The 24,754-nt window shown below is 40.7% G+C and overlaps 2 protein-coding genes across 10 annotated transcripts in view; both read left to right on the top strand.

The window, feature by feature from the left end:
- The first annotated feature begins 53 nt into the window (after nucleotides 1-53).
- Nucleotides 54-3,910, top strand: LOC133512394 (small ubiquitin-related modifier 3). 3 transcript variants are annotated; one of them, XM_061841968.1, is made up of 4 exons: nucleotides 54-212; nucleotides 678-806; nucleotides 896-967; nucleotides 2,218-3,009. In XM_061841968.1, the coding sequence occupies exons 1-4, from the start codon at nucleotides 192-194 to the stop codon at nucleotides 2,332-2,334; spliced, it is 339 nt and encodes a 112-aa protein (XP_061697952.1). In that variant the 5' UTR covers nucleotides 54-191; the 3' UTR covers nucleotides 2,335-3,009. The 3 variants fall into 3 exon arrangements, with proteins under 3 accessions (XP_061697952.1, XP_061697953.1, XP_061697954.1); XM_061841969.1 differs by lacking the exon at nucleotides 2,218-3,009 and adding an exon at nucleotides 3,254-3,910 and having other exon boundaries at nucleotides 55-212; XM_061841970.1 differs by having other exon boundaries at nucleotides 55-212; nucleotides 2,278-3,006.
- Nucleotides 3,911-8,614: 4,704 nt separating this feature from the next.
- Nucleotides 8,615-24,754, top strand: part of fmnl2a (formin-like 2a) — a 60,676-nt gene continuing 44,536 nt past the window's right edge. For 3 of the 7 annotated variants that reach the window (XM_061841943.1, XM_061841940.1, XM_061841941.1), the window contains exon 1: nucleotides 8,616-9,538. In XM_061841943.1, the coding sequence (XP_061697927.1) occupies nucleotides 9,425-9,538 (114 nt within the window). In that variant the 5' untranslated portion in view covers nucleotides 8,616-9,424. Of the gene's footprint in view, nucleotides 9,539-24,754 lie in introns of all 7 variants that reach the window. The other 4 variants (XM_061841944.1, XM_061841938.1, XM_061841939.1 and 1 more) reach the window with 3 other exon arrangements.

Here is a 24,754-nt window from a genome sequence, read left to right as displayed (position 1 = left end):
CGGGTTGGGTCACGTGATCCCCCGTGATCGAATTACTGTTTAAATTTCGGTGCGCGCGCCTGGCGCACAGAAACAAGAAGGAGAAAAAGACGGCAGTCGACGGACGGGTTGGGGACGCCTCGCTGCGGCTCAGCGAACTGTCGCTCTCCTCTTAAAGTTCACGCATCTCCTATCGCCTCCAACACGCAAGCATGTCAGAAGAAAAGCCGAAGGTGAGTACTTTCCAGGGGAGGAGGGAGATTACAGACAGTGCTTAGCAATGGATGCTAATGCTAAGCTAACGCCGCCGGATGGCGCATTTGAGCGGGTAAGGGAGGGAGTGCAAAAACAAAGCTTGGTAAATTTGGGCAATTTCCCCACTAAATGGGCAATGTTTGATGCGTTTTCACTGCGCACCATCCCGTCGCGTGTATTCTATGTGGATACTGCGCCTTTTGTGTGTCCCGCGATGTAGTTATACAGCGCACACTGGTTGTCGGTTCCTTTTGGTTTGCGCTATTGTGGCTTTCTGCGCCAGTTCCGACATGGGCTAGCGCGAGATGCTAACCAGGCCAACTACAGAAAAGAGAAAATTCGTAGACGCTCCATTCCCTCACTATATCTCTTGTTTTTTAATTTTACGACACGGTTGTAATTCACCACTTTTGTTTTGTGTTTGTGTTTGTGCGTGCGGGCAGGAAGGCGTGAAGACTGAGAACGACCACATTAACCTGAAAGTGGCCGGTCAAGATGGTTCGGTTGTACAGTTCAAAATCAAGAGGCACACTCCTCTCAGCAAACTCATGAAAGCGTACTGTGAACGGCAGGTACCTGCGACCGCATCCTGCTGGAGTTTTGTATTTTTGCCAGATTTTGTTGTGTTCTTACTCGCAAAATTACATTTGTCTGTTCCAAGGGACTGTCCATTCGTCAAATAAGGTTTAGGTTTGATGGGCAGCCCATAAATGAGACGGACACACCCTCACAGGTCAGTCGGATACATTTTTAAATCACCTTTTTTGTGAAATGATAGGAAAGAAAATATTATTGGCAGAGTATATAAATAGAAATTTTGATGGGGTTTACGTGTCAAAAACTCCTGTGAAAAGCATAATGGGACATAATGAACACCACACCTAAAAATATATTTTTTTCTAAAACTTATGCCAATAAATATTTCTTTTTTTTTTTTTTTTAATTAATTTGAAAAAAGATTCACTCGCCCGTGTGGCAAACTTCCATTGATAGCAGGGAAGACCTTATCGACTTCCAAACCATTCTTTACCGCTTATGGTCACTGACATTTTGGAACCTATCCCAGCTTTCTTGGGGTATACCCTGAACTGGTCACCACCCAATCACAGGGCACAAACAACCATTCACACCTACAGGCAATTTTGTCTTTAATCATACCTACCATGCATGTTTTTAGGATTTTGGGGGGGACCGGAGTGCCCGGAGAAAACATTACAGAGGCACAGGGGGAAACATGCGAGCGGGATTTGAACCTCGGTCCTGAGAATTTTATGAGGTAGACTTGCAAACCAGTTGTACACAGTGCCGGTGAAAGACAATCCACCCAGCTGTTTCACAGACTGCTTATCTGACATCTTATCCTGCACGTAGTTTGCCTTAATACATGAGCACAGCTTTGAAAATGTACTGCAGTTCAAGTCAGGTGTCTCTAAAACTGGTACCGGGTGGCTTTTCCTCAGTCCTTTTTGGTCATTTCTGGTAGGAGTGTTTTTTTTTTTTTTTCCCCTCAACTTTCCCCTCTGTAAGAAGGAACAAAGCAACAACTGGAGACCGTGGAGGAGTTTATGCCTGAAGAAATGGGTGAAAATGAGCAGATGATGCATTTAATAATGCAGCAAAATTGATTGAGAGGGTGGGGGCATAGATGGTATGTGGAGCCAGGACAAAAGGTGAGTACGTCATCACAGTATGCGACTAAAACAGCAATCACGGAGATGATAGCAACTTTTTTTCTTGCATGTGTGGAGTAAACTGCGCAGTGGTAGGTCATGCGATGCAACGCGGCTGTTGTCGACCACTCGAGTATAAAGTGGCCTTTTAATATTCAAGTCTTTAAGCAAGTTACCATTCTGCCACCTAATCATCGGCCGATTCTGATCAGGTTGATTTAAAATTGGCGTAAAGTCTACTAAGTTTAAGACTTAAGTAGATATTTTTTGATAATTGCACTGTGAAATCTCAGGTACGGGTATTTTGATTCAGGTTTCGACTGCGTCCGCCATTCCGAAGTTGCAAGTAAAACATTCCATTACATTTTCAAAGCTTTTCCCCACAAGGGACGTGGGAATGCCGCAGCCTGTCCCAACTGACTTCAAGTGAAAGGTGGACGACACCCTGAACTGGTCGCCAGTCAATCATGTGGCTCATATGACAGTTACTTAGTGGGAACTGAACGCACACTGCCTTGACTGAAGTCAGACAACTGTACCACTACATCATCAGACTCCATTTCAATATCAAATCAACAAATCCTCTTGAATCCATTAAATTCCTGGCCAGCGAGAGGTGCTTTGGACGTAATTTACAATGTATGGACTGAAGCTGCATTCAAGTAAGCAACAAGGAAATGGCGACAAAAGCAATCAAGTGACCGTGTAAACCCAGTGCCTTCTGCTTTCAAATTTCCTGTAATTCTGGAACACGGGACAGACCAAAAATACCCTGAAGCCTTACATGGAGTTGAAACTGCAGTCTTGGAGTAGTCAGGAAAAAGTGGTGTGATGCTTGGGCATCCAGAGTGATGAACCTCTATGTGGATATAATTTTTTTCATTTCCAATGAGTGGGGAAAGGTCTGGAGAGTACTTTTTCTGTTTTGACAGCCCTGTGGCCTGTCAAAAAAAAGTTTGTCATACTATAAATGTAGTTCCTTGGCCCTAAGATGCCACTAGATGGTGCCAAAGCACTTCTTATTAGACAGGACTGGACTCGGACTTGTAAAATGTCTCTTAAATTCTCCCCATTTAAAAAAAAAAAAAAAAAAGTTGCCATCAGTTACCACTTTTTTTTTTTCTTGATTTCATTTACCGCTAAGACAGCCGTGAAAAATTACATTAAACAATTTATGTTACTTTTGTTTTTTGACTTTCATGAAAAAAATAATAGCAAACGGGGCAAAAAGCTATGAGCATTATTACTGGTTTCCTACCTGGTGTGGCATGATGAGTGACCTCCCAAAATAAAGTACACTTGTGGAGTTAATGCTAGATAACTGACCATGTCTCCTTTGTGTTGTACAGTTGGAAATGGAGGATGAAGACACTATCGACGTTTTCCAGCAACAGACAGGAGGAGACTGTTCTTAAGTGGAGAGCCTCTTCTTTAGGGATTGCGTCCACACTGTTCTTTTCATTGTTTTTCTTTTTTGGTTTTCTCAATCCCGCCCCCTTACGTTTTTGCTGCCAGGCTTTTCACCACAAGCCATTTTTTATACATTTCTTTAAATTGGGAGTCGTAGTTTCTTTCGCCTAAAGGGGGAAGGCCATTTGTGTCCAATGGTAGGCATGCTTCCAAGTATTCCCCAGTACTTCGTGTCCAATGTATCTTCTAATCATATTGTCTGGTTGAATTCAGGATATTCCTTAGCATCCAGTATTTTGGAAGGCTCTGGAGCAAAAAACAAAACCAAAAAAAAAAACCAACATTGTGTAATTTCTTCACGCACTAATTTTATTTCCTTCCCTTCCCCAATATTTGTAGCTATATTCCCAGTGACTTGTATACGTGTGTGTGTGTGAGAGAGATATGTTTACTGTGTGATTGCTCCAGGTCTGTATGTGATGTCCTGGTCAGAGCAGGTTGAGCCGAATGCTAAAAGTAAAGACAGCCACATCATGTTGCTGGACCAATAACAAAAAAGTGCAACCACAATTGCTCAATTTTTTTTTTTTTTTTTTTTTTGCCCCCTTTTTTTAGCATCTAAAGGGTCCTGTGTCAAATGAAAGCTGTACTGTGTTTTACTTTTAGACCACCTTTCTAATACCATTTTCTTTTTTAGAGCTACATTTCATGTGGTCAGTATACAAGACGGAAGTTCAGCATGTGACAAAAACATTGTGATTGGCTGATTATACTACAAAGATGTTTGCTTCATCAAGTCAAAATGAAACCAGGGTTTTGCCTCCTAAGTTGGAAGCTGGTCCGATATGCATTCAGTACTACTTAGACTGGGGGAGGCTTTGATTCCCGATTAAAAAAATAAATAAATGAAAATAAAAATTATGTACTGTACAGTGGACGTAGTCTTATAGGATAATTGCCTGCCTTTAACTGTCAGTATCAGTCAATAGCGATGTGGTTTTTAAAGGAAAAAATAGATTCTAGGTGGTGTTAATCTATGACCTGGAATTACTTCTGCAGTCTGGTACATGCTCAAATTTGCTTCTACATTCATTTAAATAAAATAACTTCCTTGCTTGGCAAAATGGGGAAGGGGACCATTTCAAAAGATCTGTGAGAACTTTCAGTGTCCAATGCCCCCTTTAAATTTTTTTTTTAAGCTGAAGATCTCATCACAGAGCCACCAAAGAGTTTTTTTTTTTTTTTTTTTACACATAATGTATTTGAATAAATGTTTAACTTTGATGATATGAGCCATAAAGATTTTTTTTTCTTTTGTAAAGATTCATTTTGGGCATAGTATAAACAGGTCCCGCTTGGTTGTATGATGTTCCACATGTAGCAGATTGTGCTATCAGGCTCCCAATATGAATATTGGGGGGTCAACGACAAGTGGCAGCAGTAACCGTCATACTATACTTTTGTGTTCTCGACTAAAATGTAAGTGATTTTTTTGGGGGGGGGGTTGGTTTAGTTGAAAGTTTAGGATCTTTAAAACTTTTAACACTTACAGTTGTCTGCAGTTTTACTTCCCCGCCCCACCCAACTGTTTAGGACTTAGTGCACCACTTGCTGTTCCCTGACCAGTAGCTAAAAGGCTACATTCAACCATTAAATTTGCTGTGTCCTCACATTTTGTTGTCATGAGACCGAGACCACACCTAACAATTTATCAACGGTACCTCAGCATAGAAAAAAGGAAGTGGCCACCGATTTTAGGGTCTCAATGTGTCATCAGCAGTTTCTGGGTGGGGGAGGGAACCAAATTGTGTCAAAAGTAATTGAAACCCAGAAAAGGTATTACAATAACCTGTAGGCCTTAAGGTTATAGTGGCATTTTTTGGGTTTGTCCTGAATTTTCACCCAAAAGCTCAATATCACTCTGTGACTGGGGTGTGTTTATGGCCTATACTTGTGTATATATATTACTTGTGGCACACTCAACCTTTTAAATACGTGTGTCGCATTTTGACGTAATGGCCGTGTTATATCTTGAACAAAAAGACACTTGTGACTGGTTTCACAGCCCATTCAATGTCCTGGTGTCATGTGACGCCATGTTGACAACACACGGTTTGTTCATTCTGCAGTGTAACAGACGGCATATTGAAAACATGTTCAAGCATTTCAAATTAAAAAAAAAAGGTGGGGGGGCACCCAGTACAATACATGACATTGACTTTAATTCAGTGAATTGCTAATGGGAGACAAAAACATTCATGAAACATGCAGATGTTTCATTGGGTACACTCTGGGGGTGTGAAGAACAAATTATTTGAATTTGATACATGAGTACTACCTATACAGAGGATGTGGAAAGTTGTGAAAGTAATATGCATTATAAAATGTGTATAGTAAGTAGAATAAGTACTGTGTGTGTGATATGCCATGGATTTGACAAGTTTTGCTACTTACAAAGAGTTGAGAGGTCTGGAATATTGTAGGCAGGCTACGCTTCAGGAAAGAAAGACAATCTAAAAAAATAAAAGAAACATTTGACTTTTAAAAACAAATGATTTCATGTTATTCCATGAAAAAAAAAATATTTGGTGGCACATAAAGCGTTGCCCTCACAGTTCCGAGGTTTAGGGTTCAATCCCGGCCTCGCTTGTGTAGAGTTTGCATATTCTCCCCATGGCTGCGTGGTTTTTCTCCGGGCATTCCTGTTTCCGCCCACTTCCCAAAAAACGTGCAACATTAATTGGACACTCCACGTGACCTTTGATTGGCTGGCGACCAGTTCAGGGTGTACCCCGCCTCCTGCCAAATGACAGCTGGGATAGGCTCCAGCACTCCCGTGACCCTTGTGAGGATAAGTGGCTAAGAAAGTGGATGAATGGATGGAAATTATTTGATACACAATAGATGAACTGTTCACAATGACGGTTCAAATGTTTCCTGGATTCCAGACTCGCACTTGAATGATTTTGGCTAACACCCACGTGCAGCTACTCTCCAAATCTTTGGGCCAGGAGACATTTGGGCTTGAGCTGGGGGACCTTGCATGTGCTGCAGGATTTTAATACACCAAAGTGTGATGGTTTTAATGGAAATCTATAAAGTTGTGGGCCCAGCTCTCTTCAGGTCATTTCTCAGGCCCCATCCAAGGGGCCATAAGATGCTTGTCGTTAGTTTCTTTATTTTCTCGTACTGTTAATTGCAAAGCAGTCTTTGCCTCCTCATTAAGATGCCGACTTATTGTTCAGCTCAACAGTTTTGTTCCTGGTGTCCTTAGACAAGCTCTTTAGCTTTGGCGTGGTGGTGATATTGGAGTCCAAGTGTTTGGACAGGTGTCATTTACACAGGTTAGGCATTAACTTTCAGTTCGGTTAACATAGCTAACTAGTCAAGGATTGGAGCGGTTCTCAAAAGACGGAGAGCCATGATTGATGATAGTGGATAGACATGATTTTAAAATCATACAATGTGATTTTCTGGATTTCATTTTTCGATTCTGTCTCTCACAGTTGACACGAGCCTACAATAAGAATTTCAGATCTCTTCCTTCTCTGCAAGTGGGAAGATGTGCGAAACGAACAGTGGATCAAACTTTTTTTTCCATACTGAATGAAACTTTCAATAAAATTGAAATGTTAGTGTATGTACAGTTCTATAGTTTAACAATGAACTTATATGTATTGCTAATTTTATTTATATAAAACAATTGTGTTTGTTCAATATTTGTGTAAAATTTGCACAACATAGTTTGTAATGAGTGTTTTAAAATTGTTTGTAATTCAAATATAATAAAAGTAACCAATTTAATAAAAGGAATAAAAATGTTTAAATGTTTGTAAAATAATAATTTTAACCATAAAATAATTTGTATTGAATTTTCAAACGTGGACGTGAGATTGTTAATTCTTTTAAGACATTGTTTTTCTGAATGGTGCAAGCTATCCATCCATGGATTTTCTTCTGCCCGGGTCACAGGGAAGTATCTTAAGATGAGCATCAGAGAGATAAATGACTTAATAAAAATAAAAATGCGAATGGATATACAGTACTTTAACCATCCACCCGTTCTCTCTTTTCCTTACTAGGTTGGTCGGTGCAACAAACAGAAAAAAAAAAAAAAAACAGAAGAGAGGATAATAAATACGCAGTGTTTAAATCGCGACGGCCGCAATAGGGGTGGAGGTAAGGTTGGGGGGGGGGGAAAGAAACAGGGTTGTGGTCTCCACTGCAGGCCCAGCAAATCAAGTTAGCGTGAAGGACGTACTGATCGTATGAGGTCAGTGACATCTCGCTAACCTCCGCACGTGACGTGATGCACTCCAGCTGCACGAACACAAGCAGCTTGCATTTGTGTGTGTGTGTGTGTGTGTGCGTGCGGGGGGGGGTGAACAACCTCTCGCTCCACAACTCCCCATCTTGATGTCACCCTCACCGCGCCGACTCCACCCTGTCCACAGATGTATCGATGAGTGTTTGCGCCATTGTGATGAATTGAATCGAAAGTAGTCGCTGAGCGTTGTTTCGATTCTCAAACTGAATGCGCTGAAACCACGCTGCGGTCAAATATTGGGACTGCAATTTGAAAACTGATGACCAAACTGTCATGATGCAGTTTCTAAATTTTTTTTTTTTAGAATAAAATATTTCGATATGCGATGAATTATTTCAAAACGTTCTTTTGTCAACGGGACTGTGAAACAAGTGGTTAAAGAGTGTTGGCCTCGCAGTTCTGAGGACCAGGGTTCAAATCCTGCCCACGCCTGTGTGGAGTTTGCGCACTATCCCCAAGATTGTGTGGGTTTTCTTCGGGCACCCCCCATGAAAAGCACGCATTCATTGGAGACTATAAATTATGTGCCCTGCGATTGGCTGGAAAAAAGTTCAGGGCGTACCCATCCGATGATGGCTGGGATAGGCTCCGGCACTCCCGCGACCCCTTGTGAGGATGAGCGACTCAGATATTGGATGGATGGACATTCTCTTGTCATATGGTGGAGTCATTTCCTTAGCTTTGATTCAACATTCCTGTGAAGGGGAGTGACTACAGTTTTGGTCTACCAATTTTACCTTTGCAACGAAGTTGTGCCACAGAGAAGTTTGACAGATTACTAAAGAAAATGTATCAAAATAAACAAAGAATTTCAAAATCTCAAGCGGCATTCGGAGGTTGAATTAATTTCCTTGGCAGATAAACCAAAGTTGTCTTCCGTTTCCTGTTCAGGTGCACGGAAGGGACAGCCCAGGGGGCGCGGCTATACAAATACTGCTTTTTCATTGGCCTGTGGGGAACAGAGGTTCGAGTTCACGAATTTCGCTTAGCAACAAGTAGCCGGGGTCCCTCTGTTACGTCACAGCAAAGTAACCAGGCGCTTTGTTAACTGAACGACTTTGATGCGTTTATGACGTACGTGCGTGCGTTGGTCTCCGAGAGACAACTTAAACGTTAACAAGGGGCTTCAAAATGTTAACAAAGAGTATATCTTCGTCAGAAAAAGAGCTGACACCCCCGTTGTTTTCGGGGACTCAAAGTACCACAATGCAGTCGAATTAATGTCGTCTACTTGGCTACGGCTTCAGCGGAGCAACGCCCCGGAGGAAACGAAGGCGAAGAGAGGCTTGGCCCGATTGAAAGGAGTCGTCGCGGGGCGGAGACGAACGTGTGTGTCTTCTCGGCTAAGGAGGGATTAGTTAATGAGCACACACATCATCTCGTCGTCGGGACGACTCTGCGACGTGGAAAGTAAGTGCAAAGCGTGAGTCATGCACCTCGTCACACTCGCCGACTGGAAGCGCGCTCGAAATTGGGCGAAATTCGGATAACAGCGAGAGAAGTTTCCAGACCAGCAGCAGCACCTCCGCCGCGACCCCCGCCTCTCCTTTGCATTGTGCTGCCGGGACTATGAGTCCACGCCAGGGGCTCGCAGCTCTCCGCAGCCCCCCCTCATCACTCTTCACATGTGCTCAATATGTTCAAGAAGTGAACACGGGAAAGGATTAAAACCTTTTTTTTCCCCTTTTTTTTAAAAAAAAACACTTGCGGATATATTTTTTTTAATTTGTAGGTTGAACTAAAAAAAAAAAAAAACGACCAAGAGTTTTTGCTCCAACTCAACATGGGGAACGCAGGGAGCATGGACCAGCACACGGACCTCAGGGGCCACAACATGCCCCTGAAACTACCCATGCCCGACCCGGGGGAACTGGAGGAAAGATTCGCTATCGTTTTGGTAAGTGAAAAGAAACAAAACTAAGTTTTAAAAGTGTGTGCTTGCTCTTTTGTCCGTGCCGGTACGGGACAGCTGTGTGAGGAAAGGTCGGACCCCTGGGAGTCCCACAAGGCTGATATCTTTTGTTGTTACCGCAACCTGGTTGGAGACCGAACTAAAGAGCCCAGTGTCATGCTGCTGCCGATTAAAGGCTTCAAAAAGTTTTCAGCCTCAAATTTAGGGAACTATAGCGCATATAACCATCATAGAAAAAGTCATAAAATTACATGAAAGTCAATCCCTATTGGGACCCAACCCTATGTTTTGCAACCCCTGCTCCACGATAGCATATTTCATAATCTGGAAAGATGACTTCAAAGCTTTGATGAATGTAGTCGTAACAAACTTTTTTTTTTTTTCCCCCACCAAGCAAGTACCATTTGAGAAAATGGCTATTGTACCAAAACGATGAATACAACTGAACTAAATTTTGCTCACATTGTTGATTTCCTTGACAAAACACCACCCACAATTGCAATATTGAGGCACCGAAGCCGTTTTTCCTACTTTTAGGAGGTCACTTAAGTGGTTGGACCATCTGTCACCTTGTAGTCACCTTGTACTAAACATTGCATACAGTACATGACAAGTATTTATGTTTCTGGATTGGGTAAAGCGTTAACACAGGACTATTTATAGTTAAAACCAAAGTAGTTTAATTCTCAAACTCCCAAGTAGACTGATATAGTACGCTTATTTTGCAAGAGATTAAGATGAAAAGATGGCTCTTAACTGGAAGTAACTTTTTTTTTTTTGGTGCAATTTAGTTAGCTATCACTAAAACGTGACTTCATTGAGGTCATTTATCTCATTTATGACTGACACTGACAGAATTGTATGGATTAACAATTATGTAGAACAATGCTACCCATAGCAGTTGTTATAGTGGACGTAGTGCAATTTACGATTGCTGCAGTCATATTGTACCTTTTAATTTGAGTACATAATAATTATTTCATTTTTACAACGATTTTTTTTAAAAAAAACTCGAAATCGGGTAGAAGTAGTAGGTCATGAATAAGAAGTAGAAAAAGCTAGGCTAATGTTATCTTATCTTTTAACTCCACTACATTGCACAACCAAACTCTTGATTTTGGGTATTTATACTGTGATGAGTGACCATTATAGGATTGGTGATTGTGAATATTGAGTAAGTTTGAACATGTTTTGTATTTATACTCTGATGAGTGACCAGTATAGAATTGGTGATTGTGAATATTGAGCAAGTTTGAACATGTTTTGTGAGGACAATCACTCGTAATGCACCACACTACCCAGGATCATCGTTGAGGATAATCTCTTAGTGACATCAGAGAATGAATCCTCTCTGATTATCTGTTTGTGTGAGTAGTGCACTCTGCAATTACATTGGACACAATTCTTAGCAATTAATTGTTCAACTACGCACCACAGCATAATCACATCACATTCAGGCCCTTGTAGCTACTGATCTGAAAATAAAAACAATCAATAATCATTGTGTCCATTTCTGTTACAAAGTACTGGATCACTACAAGCCTAGTACTTCTTTTGCAAAGAAACATCCAAACTGAGATTGATTGTTACCACCAAAGACATTACATTTTTAATGTGAGCAGGATTGTGCAAAATTACTAAACAGGAGTTACTTAGTTTTTTTTTTTTTTTGTCCTTTTCTGGTTCTATCTTGTTCAACATAATTTTGTGGGTCATATTCCCAGCTATATGTCTTAGTATATGAGAATATTTAATGTAAGGCTATAAAGGCCCTGGAAGACGATGAGTGCAGTCAAGCAGCTGGGGTGAAATGTGAGCAGTGGTTCAGAAATGTGGGTCAAACGTGATTGTGGCCCGCTCATTGCGTTCATAAACATTAGCGGCTCAGTCAGAAAAGGAAACTGGCTTAGGAAGGCGAGTTTTTATGGCTTGTGCGATAGTTTAAAAAAAGAAAAAAAAGACAAGGTCAAGATGATCTTCCTACTACATTCATGTGTGTTTTGAAATTGGAGGTCAAATAAAATGATGGAAGTCCCTTTGTGTCCTTTTTAGGTGGGTCAGATATGCTTGCTGTATGAACGCTTTGCTGACTAGTTTGATGTTAAAATTGCATTTTATATGCATAAACATTATTTGCCAGAGTGGGTATTCCAGGGTTTGGTAAAATGTTTGTTTTGGCTTTAGGAAAACAACAAAGAAAAACAACTGTTGTTTTGAACATTTAATGAACAGATGAAAACATGAAAATGACCCTTTGTAGACTATTTTTTACTCATAGTGAACCACTTTAAAAAAATACATCTTTTTTTTCTTTGGAGTTTAGATGATTTGTGAAAAGATGGTAGCATTAAAGTGGTCATTGTCCACAATTAACGGTCCATGTTTGTCACCCAGAAATTTAATCTGATTTTCAAAAATGAGAAGAAAAAAAAATCCTTGCATTTGAAAAAAAACGTGACAATGGAGAAAAATGCTTCTTCTCCACAATTTGTTTGACACCTTTCGAGTACTCAAAAACAAAAATGTTTTTTCGCATTTTAACATTTCATGAACAGATAATGTCCAAATAATTGACAACTACTTTTCTCCCCAGGGCGGTTGTCTGGTTTTAAAATATTTCAAAACAAGTCCATGTACTTCAAAACTTTAGTGAAAAGATTATAACTGATACTTTGTCCTTTTTTACCCATTGACACCGCTTTGTGTTTCTATAGTATCTTTTAGAAGTTCCATGAAAGATAGCATTAAAATGATTGTTCTCCACAATTACTCGTTTTTCAACTATTAACACATTCGTTACTCCTCTAACGGAGTCTTAAAAGGCAAAACCCAAACCTGTAACCGAGGACAAACGTTGAGCTGAATTAGTGTAAAGTCTTCTTTTGCTCACAAATAGGTGGTTTAAACGAAAGACTCTGATGTTGCGAATTTTGTCTAGCTGTAAATATCTGAAAATGATAACTAAACTGTTGCTCTTTCCTCCCATATGAATCTTTTAGCAGAAACCCAGATGTTTTCAGCGTTGTGCAAAAACCACAGGAATTAGTCTCACTGTTCCAATACTTTTGAAGGGCATAATAACATCTGTCAGGCTTCTCGCTACACACAGAAGCGGTGCAGTAAAAGGCACTGATGCACAACAACAAAAACAACACTGTGTCTGCCATTGTTGTTTTGGTGGTAAGCCACTGCTGACACACGAATGCTGCCAGCCCAGAACGTCGGCATGTTTTCCCAGACAACCGTGTTGAGCATATAGAGCAAAACGATTAGGAGCGTCGTTTTAAAAAAAAAAAAAACTCCACTAAGGCGGCCGTTCACGTTCCGCTGTCGTATAAAATGGATGTCCAAAATGATACTGTTTCAGGACACGGCGTGAGGACGATCCCCCCCCACCCTACTTCCTCATCGGTGCCAGTGTGATACCACTGCTGTTGATGAGATGGAAGCCCCCCAGCATCAGAGGAATTTAGCACCCTAATCGCGGGATTTAAGCCTTACTTACTGTCAATTTAAACCCGAGTCATGTGCGCCTTGTCTTGATTGCCTCTGTGATGACAATGCCTTCTTATCAGCATGAATTGAAACACAAATAGCTGCGGATCAACTACCTTTGTTGCATACTCATTAATAAGGTCTGCAATGACAAACTTTGCACCGGAAACTTGTAATGCTTAGTCATGCAGCTGTCATAATAGATGAAATCACCTGTAGAGGTAAATTTACTGAGCTTCTCTTTTATACCCCTGTAAGTCACACCTTATTATTTTTATTAAAATGTACTCTTCCGTCTCTAGCATTGTTTTCTCGTACTCTAAAAACATGTTGTGAATTCATAATTCTTTGAATTATTCAAAAAGAATGCACTGTGTCCCCCAACTACAAACCTACAAAACAGTATAATCAGTCATGATTAATGCCAGTGTCAAGTTACATGAGACCACTGTGCCAATTTTCCATCAGTTTCCTTTAGCAATCATTCTTCATTTTGTGTTTTCCTAGAACTTTCTGGAATTGAAAGAAAGCCCAATAAATGTGATAAACAATGCACTGTTTCAGGGAAGGGAAGCAGTGGGATTTAAGTGGGTGTCACATTCAAGCACTAGCGTCTGCTAAGATTGCTGCTTATCAAGGATGTAGCGTTTTTTGAAAATGAGTCAACATTGGCGTGCAGCCGAGTGCCCAGTGCTAATTGATAACTACAGCATGTAGTACTCAATTGTACCGCTATAGTGCAAAACAGTTTTTCACCCTTTGAGCGTCCCTAAGTTTTTTTTTTAACCACTACGTAAGCACCGGAGCGCCTTCGTTCGCAACTAGTTATCCAGTGCCGTTGTGACATACTGTTAGCTTAGTTAGCTGCTAGCAACACGAACACCCTAAAAACACGTTATGTTCAGTTTATCCGTTGGTGTAGCCGCTTTAGTGCACCGCATTGTCAGCCATGTGTTTTACATGGAGAAAGTGAAATTGTGAGTGAGCGGATGTTACCTTTTAAAAGTCTGACTTGACAGCAAGCATGTGGACCAGAGCTTTGGGCTGCTTTGGCCACTTCAGAGCGCCTCTTTGTCAGCCGTGAGTGTGAGCATGTCACGGAGAGAGGGCAGAAAAGCAAGGTATTTTTATTTATTTTTTTAAATCTGATGAGACATCCATTGCTTGGTCCGGGGATCCACCCAGGCACGGCTGCTTTAGAGCGCCTTGTTGTGACATTTAAAAGTCAAGTTGGTAGCATATTATTTCACCCCCTTGGAGCCGTTAAGCGGATACATTTGTGTGTCTCAAAAACATGGAGTCATGTGTGGTATAAGATGCTAGATGAAATGGCATTCATTTTTCCTGGACATACAAGTGGTATTTGACAATTGACAAATTGACCAGGATGTGGATTAACCACATTTTATAGACACACCCACATCAGATGGGTGGGATTAATTTTTCTCAACTTTTGAAGTCTCATTTTATAAACTTGGCCTTTTCTTTTAATCATTCAAATCTGGCAGGGTTATTAAAACAACACTCTTCTCTGCTGCATGTCCAAATTAGAAGACATTTATTTTCATTTTATAGGGACTTATCATCCTGTAAGTGGTGAGTTCATAAGTGTGGCATGAGATGAAGCTCCCATAATGATCTTAATTTATAAAATAGATCAACCAAAAGTCTTTCAGGTCACTTCAGTGTCAAACAAGTAACCATTTCTTTGGTATGAAAAAACTCCCCTTGAAGTCTCAATCCAACAAATTCCCCGAGTCATGCGTCGAGCATCTCTGCTACGATAAGAGAGGCCTGTTCACAATCATGTGTCCTTGGTCATGTCGTGGGCTGTAATCTAAACCCAAATAGTCATTGTTGAAAGAACAAGGAGGGTGAATGCCATTTAAATCTTGTAAATAAGGGTTAATAGTTGGTTAGCGGCTCCAAGCTTTTACGAGACTGTCATGGTATCTGAGGCACGATTAGCCTCTCAATGTCAATTTAGCCTCCTTGTTGATCAAGTCTGTCCTTTAGCCGGAATTAAATGTTGTAAACAATACTTCAAAGTGGAAGTTTCGTCCCTTGAGTACATTGCAGCCGATGCGTGTGTACATTGAAGCCAGTCAATCTTGGGAGCAATGGGAGTACATCACCAACACATCGGGGTACAATTGTAAATGAACTCAGCCATTTTGCTGGCACCGTGTCATGTGTTGGCGAGGTGGTGATGTTTCCAGTCATTATGTGTTGACGTGCCGCATGCTGACTTCAGTTTCATCTGTTGTTGTAGTTGCATTTCAGTTAGTCCAGCCAGATTAGATCCAAGATGATTTGTGTGAGGACTCCTCCACTGACTTGAGGAGCTGATGTTCTTGGGTCGCGTATCCTAAATGCCCATCAGGTGAATCGCTCGAGGGCTTCCACATTTGTTTCACAGTGGCAACATTCATCTAACTTATATTTTAGCCATATTCAACAAGCTACATTTATTTGAACTCTTTGATTGGTATTATGAAATGAACAATCTGGAGTACTCATTGTGATTAAGCTTTTTTGTAGCTTTTCTCTCACTGCTTTGGTCTTAATGGGTGACTCATAGTTGAGACCAGAAATATTCAGACAAGCTCAAGAGTGTAGACAGACATTTTGCTTTAATTGAAGAGGTTTCACAAAAATGTAACACTTACCCATGGCTCCACAGACACCAAATTCTTCCCTGCTCTTGCTGGCTTCAGATTGATTTGTCTTGGCCATTTAAGAATTTTCAATTTCTTCGTCTTCACCACTTCTCAAACAGATCAAGCTGTTAATATTAATGATACTCTCAAAATTCATGGTTACCTCTGTCAGATCAAACCTCAGTGTTGTAATGCTTCTATCTAGATGTGATTATCCTAATTAAATGTGCTGCGGTGTGGGTTGTGTATTTTCCATATTGAATCTTCATTAAAATGCAGTACAAAGGCAATTGTCTTAGCTGCATATGGTCAACAGCGGCCCGACTCTGTGCACCAATGCAAGGGAACAGTGTCGTTCTTTATTTTGCTCCGAATCCAACACAGCCTGGCACCGGACCCAGAACCGACAGTGTTTGAGAGGCCACACCATGCGCTTGTGGATGGCAGGGTACGTGTGTTGGGTTCGGCAGTGTGCCCGCAAGCAATTAGCCATGAAATGAAATGCTTGGGGAGCGTCAGCGTCAGACAGCCAGTGCTGGGATCTCTCTTGAGGGGGGATGCGAGGCGATGATGTGCCACTCACATCCCCGTAGCGGAGCCCGAAGGCATCTTGTCTGACTGGCAGCGGCTCAGCAGATTATGTAAGAACAGGGTTCTTTGGCTGTGTGCTGGGCCTCTGTCTTTATTGTTCTCCTTAGGTCAGTTGGAGGCTGTTTGCTTCTCGCTCTGCTGCTTGGGTGGTAGACTACTGAGTAAGCCTGATACTGAGATTAATATGTGAATCCCCACTGTCAGTAGGAATGACTTTGACACGGTTGTGTTTTGCTCTACTTTGGAACATTAGTAGGCAAAAAAACGGGAATGGAAGGGTCTTTTATTTCATGGTAAGTCTTTACACAAGATCCTTCTTTCACAGGCCAACCAGGAGTTTCTTGAGCAAATTAGTGGAAGATTTAATTTTGACAGTTTCAGATTGTCACTTGTTTTGCAGTATCCATTCGATAATGGCATTGTAGAAAATCCTGTTGTACAACCCCAATTCCAATGATGTTGGAACATTGTATTAAACATAAATAAAATAGAATACAATGATTTGCAAATTGTGTTCAAAACTACAAAGATGAGGCATTTAATGTCCAAACTAATAAACTTTATTCTTTTGAGCAGATAATCCTCAACTTGGAATCTAATGGCTGCCAAATGTTCCAAAAAAGACAAGACAGGTGGCCAAAAAGACTTGGGAAAATTGTGGAATGCTCATCAAACACCTGTTAGTAACATCCGACAGGTGAACACTCTAAGTTTGAACAAACGGGTGCCATAATTAAGTATAAAAGGAGCTTCCATGAATTGGTTAGTCATTCACAAGCAAAGATGGCGCGAGGTACACCTGTTTGTCAACAAGTATGTGAGAAAATAGTCAGTTTAAGGACGATGTTCCTCAATGTACAATTGCAAGGAAATCAGGGATTTCATCCTCTCTGGGCCATAATATCAAAAGGTTCAGAGACTCTGGAGAAATCACTGCATGTAAGCGGAAAGCCCAAAAACCAACATTGAATGTCCGTGATCTTTGATCCCTCAGGCTGTACTGCATCAAAAACTGACATCAATGTGTCAAGGATATCACCACATGGGGTCAGTACAGTTTGGCACAACATCTGTAAGACTCATAAGAAGAAGTTCCACCTCTGCGTTGAGCCTCTCAATCCCGGCAGAAAGTACCTCTATACAGGAAATGCTATATTTTTTTTACCAAAATGCTGTATTTTAGAGTATGGGGAGGTTTGGCTACTCGAAGCTACCAAAGGGAACGTTACATTTTTCACAAAATCCTTCTTTCGTGAGCTGTTGGCTGATTATATGGAGCATATTTTGGAAAGGTCTATGAAGATGTATTACGATGAGTTGGTGTAGTTTTTTTTTTTTTTTTTTTTTTTAAGAGCCCCAACATTGTTGAAGTGCATTTATCATTGTCAAGATCTGTACAGGCTCCAAGATGGCAGCTGTTGGGTGAGAGGTCAGATTATTGGGCCCAAAGTGTCTCCTCATGGTGGGCGTTTTGTTGTAACCCGTCAAGAATGTTTACGTTTGCATACCCTTGATACGAAACAAATCCTAATGTCACGCTGACCAGTCGGTAGTTTATATCATGTGACGTTGGTGTTGTCGTTTTCTTTTTCTTGGACAGCCTTGAGCGACAGTGTTTGTACGAATGTGATATTGGAGAAGTGCCGGATGTGTTTACCTAATTTGCTATCATCATGAGGCCTTTTGGAACTAATTTGAATTTGTGCTGCCTACGCCAGGGAGGGGTTTGTGGTCTTTCTGATGATGTTGTCTATCTGGGAGCATTTTGTGACCTCGCTTGGTTGACCTACTTTTTGAACAAACTTTTTCTTTCCTCCCTGTTTTTCAGTGGCAGCTTTTTGAAGTTGCTTTAGTCACAAAGAAGTTGGCTGGCTGGCCGACCAGCATGTTGCCAGAATTAACATCTGCAGTGCAGAATGGGAGGTCCCGTTGCATTTCAATGTACATCCAGGCTCCAGACAATGAAGCATTCTGTTGTTTCTCTACTGGACCCCAGGAACCCCATACGGGAGACCTGTAAACCAATTTGAACATTCATGTTATAAACAGTGAAGCTTGAGGGATGACATTTTAGTAAAACTCCCATCTGTACAAATATAATTTGACTAATACACAAGCTTGCAATTGTTTTCCTCTGCAAATGTCATTAAATTAGCCAAAAGCATAGGCTCTGTCTTTTTTTATTTTTTTTTTACATTAAAATTCCTTGATTCACAGTCTCCTGAAACTTTTCAAAAGTATCTGGAAAATAACACAAGCAGGTGGGATGGTGGGTGACTGGTTAGCTGCCTTACATTTCTGCGGACTGTGGTTCAAATCCCGGCCATGCGTCTGTGAAATTTGGGACTTCTCCCTGTGCTTGCGTGGGTTTTTTCCAGGTATGCAGGATGCTCTCCCTCCACATTCTAATAAATTCAAGTTATGCTTTTAAAGTGCAAAATAACTAGCTTCCTTCAATAATTTGTTAAATGTGAGTATATGGTTGGAACAGCATTTGCCTTCTCCACATGTGTGTGTACAAATGAGACCTGGAATGTTGTGCAACTGAAGTTGTACATCAATCAAGAGTTGGAAAGAATTCCATCTACAAAGTTTCAACAATTAGTGACCTCAGTTCCCAAAAGCTGATTAATCTTTATTGGCATGTTGCAGGTATAAAAATTCAAAATGAGAGAATATTTGCAAAAAGATTAAAAAAAAAATAGAAAGTTAATCACTTTTATTATTAAATAGCTTGTCTTTATAGTGTATTCAAATGAATATAGCTTGAGAAAGATTTGCAAATCATTGTTTACAAATCCAAACGTAATTGAAATTTGGGATTGTATTACAAAATCTCTTAAATGACTCAGTTGAATGTATTTGACAAATCTAATATAAATGGTACAGAAATGTTTAAAAACTAATGATTGCATGCAAATGTATGGAAGCATTGTAAAACCATAAAAAAGTAGTGATACTGGCCTTTTTTTTAAACATTCTTCATGGCCATACATGTGGAATATTAGTGACCCACTGGTAATATTAATACAGTGCGACCTTAATAGTTGAACGCAATCCATACTATGACGCTGGTTAAATTCTAAGTGGTTTTCCCCATCGGAAATAATGCTTAGGTAATTGTTTTTCAGTCTTAAAACTGTCCTGTAGTAAAATTATTAAATAAGTTATCTGAATTATAACCTTATAATCTTGTTTTAGTGTGAGGATAAGAAAACTGACCTTGTTTCTCTGTCTCTCTCTCTCTCTCTCTCTGATATTGAATTATCACTTTGCTGTGAGACAAAGCAATATGTTTGTGGTTGGGGGGTGCCTGATGCATGAGGCGGATGATAACTGTTCACGTGTGGATTGATGACCTCGCCTATGGAGAAAGAGGCAGGCCCTTATTTAGAGCCAGTTGCACTTGAACTGTCTTATCTCATTATTCCCAAAGTGCATATCCTGTGTCTTGTCTACAAAAGTCTTAACATTATTTTCCATGGAAAAGATATGTCAGAAGTACATAGGCAAATATGCAAAAGTACAGACATACTGCATCGATAAAATGGAGAGGGAATATGATACTGTTTGTTGACGTTTTTGCGGATTCGTTTTTCTGCTGTTATTTCAAATGTTCATGTACATTTTCCGAGCCGCTTATCCTCACAAATGTTGTTTGTGAAGGACTGCGTTTTATAGAAGCGGTGTGAGTCGTATTTGCTAAAAGCTGCTTAAAATGCGTGGCCATTGAAAATGTAACAATATACCATAATGATGTTTTGTTTCTGGGACAGTTGTCAACAGACTATTACAAAAGTTCCCCTTTATTGTGTGGTTGCGTATCCTGGAATTGAAGACCCGGATTAAAGGATCTGTGGGATTATATTTAGCCGCGGTAGTCAATTAGCCCTCCTCCCTTTGCTCTGTCACACATCCAAATATCCTTTTTGCAGTTGAGTCATTTCCTGTATTTCATTGCCCTCTTGTTTTCTATATTCATGTAGGAATGATGCCTTTTCTCTCTTAGGTCTGCCAAACAATTATACTGACGTAAGACTCATGGCGTTCAGAGGCATTTCAATTTGTCCATCTTTTATTCATATTCTTGGTGTCCGGAGCAAGAACACAGAGTCCATCGCGATCCACACACATTTGCAACCTAACATCTGGCTTGGCCAGACCTCCTCTGTGGTCGGGTAACACTTGTTTTATTTGGACAACTCCCTGCTGCTTCAAACTAATCTTCATAATGTTTCCGCTGTTATGGAAGTCAACCAACCTTTTTGTATCAAGGGGAGCATTTGTCACTTTGCATCGTTTACTACATATTATAGTCCAGATTCGCTTGAATGGCCATCTGTTGTCCTTAGTCAATACTGTATTATTTTATTGTAAAGAAGTTATATTTAAGTCCACTCACACACAGATGATTGAGAGTACTCTGCAAAAGTCTTCTTAGGCTGCCACGACCGATGTTTAATGACTTATTTACAACCAGCAATTTTTGTAAAAAAGTAAATGGTATAATAGCTCAAGCAGCAAAAGTAGGAATACAAAAAAATATAAAACTGTGGACCATGGAAGAAACCATTACATTTTCAATGTTGTAGCTATGGGATTTTTTTCAGAATTTGAATCACATGACATGACTACTTGTTAGTCATCTTAATTTAACCAGTAAGTAGCCAAAGTAACAGTGAGATGAACAACCGTTAACGAAACATCCATCACTCATTTTCCAAATGGCCTATCCTCACTAGCTTCGTGGGTGTGGCGCCTGGCTCAGTTGACTTGGGGGCAGAGAGGTTTTATACACCCTGAACTGTTAGCTAGCCAATTGCAGGATACATATAAACAGCCATTCTCACTCATTTTCATACCTATAGACTATCTAGAGTCTGAAATGAATTTAGCATGCATGTTTTTGGAATATGGGAAGAAATCCGGGTCCCCAGAGAAAGCAACCCAAACTGGGTGGCTGGATTTGAAGTATGAGGCAAACGGACTAACCAGTCACCCACCATTATTGCGGTAAGGAAACAAGTGATAAGCATATACACAAGGTGGCGATGGCCACAGCTCACGCTGAATCACTGAATAGGCCAACAACAGCCAGCCAACTCTACACCCTCATTTGCTGACACCTACGTCACTTACCAGGCCCCGCCCTTTCAAGTACAATCTGCACCACAAGTGGATTAAAAACAATACTTTTCAGACATCTTATTGTTTAATCACACAAAATCAATTTTTATCAGTTTAATTGATAGGATAATGATAGAATACTCATTAAAGTTTTGTGGATTACTCAATTGTTAAAATATGTTATACCTGCAGTCCTAATTACATAGCACTGCATACAAAACTTTCCCAGTGGCATTATGCTGGTGCATACATGGTATCAAATTAGTACTGCAAAATGTTCTTCGTTCAAGATGTAATGGTAAGGAGGACATTAGACTTCCACAGTGCCATCCCGAATAGTTTTTTCTACGGACTGATAAAACATGGTTTGTCATACAAAATATGTCCAAGCACACAATCATTATAGACATCATCAGCAAAGATGATGAATGGAATTTTGTTGGAATGCGCTTGCATGAGGGGGAAAATGAGAATGCCAGAACCAAAACATTTGAGCGTTTGGTCGTAAAACATTCCAGGCAACAGCTTCACAAATATAAACAGTACTGTCTCGATGAACGCGGCGGCTGGGCTGAGCACACATGGGTGGGGTGCGTGGGTGGTGGGGGGTTTTCCTTGGGGATTACAAAACTAATCTGAGAACAGACAGGGGACACCTGTGGTCCCGCAGACCTTTAAGGATTACAACGGCATGCTGTGATAATGAACGGAGGAATGGGTGCTTCGGGTAGCACATGCCGCCTCAACGCTACCCTGCGCATTTCATGGCGCAAAATTAAATGCTCTCAGCCATTACGACGCAGTCCTGTCACTGTGTACAGTAGTGTATGGGAAGCTGCACCTTGAATTTAGTTAACCTCACATGAAATCCTCAAGAAAGACCTACGAGCAAGTCATTTATGAAGTGTCTGGGAGTCATTTCCGCTGGCTTGAGCGATTGACTAAAAGTTCTTATGACGCTGCATTTACTGTGTACATTCTATTGTCAGTGGATTTCTTGTTGTGGCATGTCAGAGTGTGGGTTGATGAAGTAATAATCTTTCAAGGTGCCACAACTTTATGATAACAGTACTTTCAGTGTAACAGGGTTTTGCATTTTACTTTGAGAAGCTGAAAATGCCTCTCAAACAGCTTGGTTTTCGGTACACAATGAAATGAGAGTGAAGGATGTCTGTCATGCGGGCCGTGTTTTCTTTGTAGTCCCTCCAGCCAGCTGTGTTGGGAAGGTTGTCCCCCTGCAGACCTCCGAGGAGCTGGTGGGTGGTTGGTGTGATTTAAACCAGCTGTCTATTTTTGGTAATTGTATGGCTTAGGCCTTTTTATTTAATGAGAGGATTCATGGATGCTAATTGGTCGTGTTTTTGTCTTGAATTTTGAACCCAAAGGCTAGATAACCCAACTCCCAACTGTTTGCCAAATATCTGCCTGTTGTTTATGACATTAAAGCTGTTAGGTCGTAACAACTACTGTGACCTGCTTAGTTTTCCAGCTTCAGCGCCACAACAAGTGGTAATCAACAACTCCTTTGCCTGATAGACGAAGGTTATCAAAAACTTCGGGTCCAATAACTTGAAGAGCTATTCCCATATTAGAGCACTTACGTGCCAGAATTCTTTTGAATATTTCAAGAATAGTGGCGCCAAAGTAGAGACGGTAAATAAATGAAGACCCGCAAGTGATGGGCTTTCAACTCCCTTCTTCTTGCCATAGAAATCTGTTTCCAATGTGAACGGTTTGGTAGTCGGATGTTCATTCCTGGCATTGGGCCAACCCATATGGAAAGTGGCTTGCAAAACTGTCCTGTATCACCTTGAAAGATTAAAGTAAAACATGACAATAAATTCCGTTTATGTGTTTTGTTTGATTTTGGCAGTTGCCATACTTTGAACACCTGACATACAAAGGCTTGCTGTAAAAGGGTAAAAGTTCATAACAATGACTTTCATGATTGAGAGCATCTCGCCATAGCTACAGTAGAACACTCTCTTGTACACAGCAACTTGTAAGGCCAGACACGGATATAATTTATTTTGATTGGGTCTTAATAGAGCTAACATGTTATGGCCAAAATAATAATCACAATTATTTTGATCAACAATTTAATCACAGTTTTTAATCATGATTATTCCTTGTGTGAGGGGAAAAATATTAAATGCAAAGTGAATAAATGTGGTATTAAAAAGTGTAAAATTGTAACAAAAAGTGTAAGTGTCACAAATTACAATGTAATGGAAGCAAATAGTAATGCACAGAAGGCCATAACATCAGGGTGCAAGCAATGCCTTTTTGTTTGAAAATATTGTGAACTATCAAGAACGGGCCAGCTGGGTTGGCCCGTTGGAATTCAATATTTGTGACTTCCCTCTCTATTTACTTCAGTTTTTTCAGTGGTGTCAGGCCAGCCGAAAAGTTGGAAGTCTAGCCAAGTACTACAACGATTAACAGTGGTTAATGGTGGCTCCTCTCCGCCAACGTGCTGAAAGGCCCAACTTCAAAGTAAAAGCATTAATTCGTTCATTCATCTTCCGGTCTACTTCTCCTACATCAATCCATTATCTGAGCCGCTTATTCTCACAAGGGTTGCGTTGCGGTAGTGCTGGAGCCTACCCCAGCTATCACAGGGCAGGAGACGAGGTACACCATGACCTGGTTGCCAGACAATCACACAGGGCACATAGAAACCAATCAGCCATTCGCACTCACAATTTCACCTAGAGGCAATTTAGTGTTCCTAGTGAATGCATGTTTTTGGGATGTGGGAGGAAACCAGAGGTGCGGCTGAAAGTTTAACCCTGGTCCTCAAACTGTGAGGCTGACGCTCTTCACCAGTCAGCCACCGTGTCGCTGCTTAACCTTCATTAAACATAAATTCCATTATTAGACTTTTATTTTGAAGTTGGCACCAGAGCTCAGTGCTGGATCTTAATGAAGCCTTAACAATGTCTTCACCTCTTGGTGGATAACTGACTAGATTACAGGCACTGCTCCAAATGAAGCACCTTTTCTGGTGGTCAAGTGAAGCATGGTGTGCTTTTTGTGTCTTGTCAGTGACTAGGTTGTTAATAGTTAATGACAATTTAATGGGAAATCTGAAAAATCACAGATGATGAGCATAGATCACTTTGCACAAACATGGCTGAGATATCCATGACATTTGAACCCTGGCGTGAAGAGTGCAATGGTTTGGGAATTTCTCGGCCACCTCAACTGACATGGTTCAGATGCTGTCGTGAAAAAAACGTGGGCTTATACATTTGTACCTTGCCGAGTTTAATTGACCCCTCCGTACAGGGCACTTAACCACGCCTCCTGAAGTCACGTTGCCCCA

Source organism: Syngnathoides biaculeatus, chromosome 14, assembly GCF_019802595.1.
Source record: "Syngnathoides biaculeatus isolate LvHL_M chromosome 14, ASM1980259v1, whole genome shotgun sequence".
Taxonomy (NCBI): Eukaryota; Metazoa; Chordata; class Actinopteri; order Syngnathiformes; family Syngnathidae; genus Syngnathoides; species Syngnathoides biaculeatus.
This window is presented reverse-complemented; position numbering and strand designations above follow the sequence as displayed.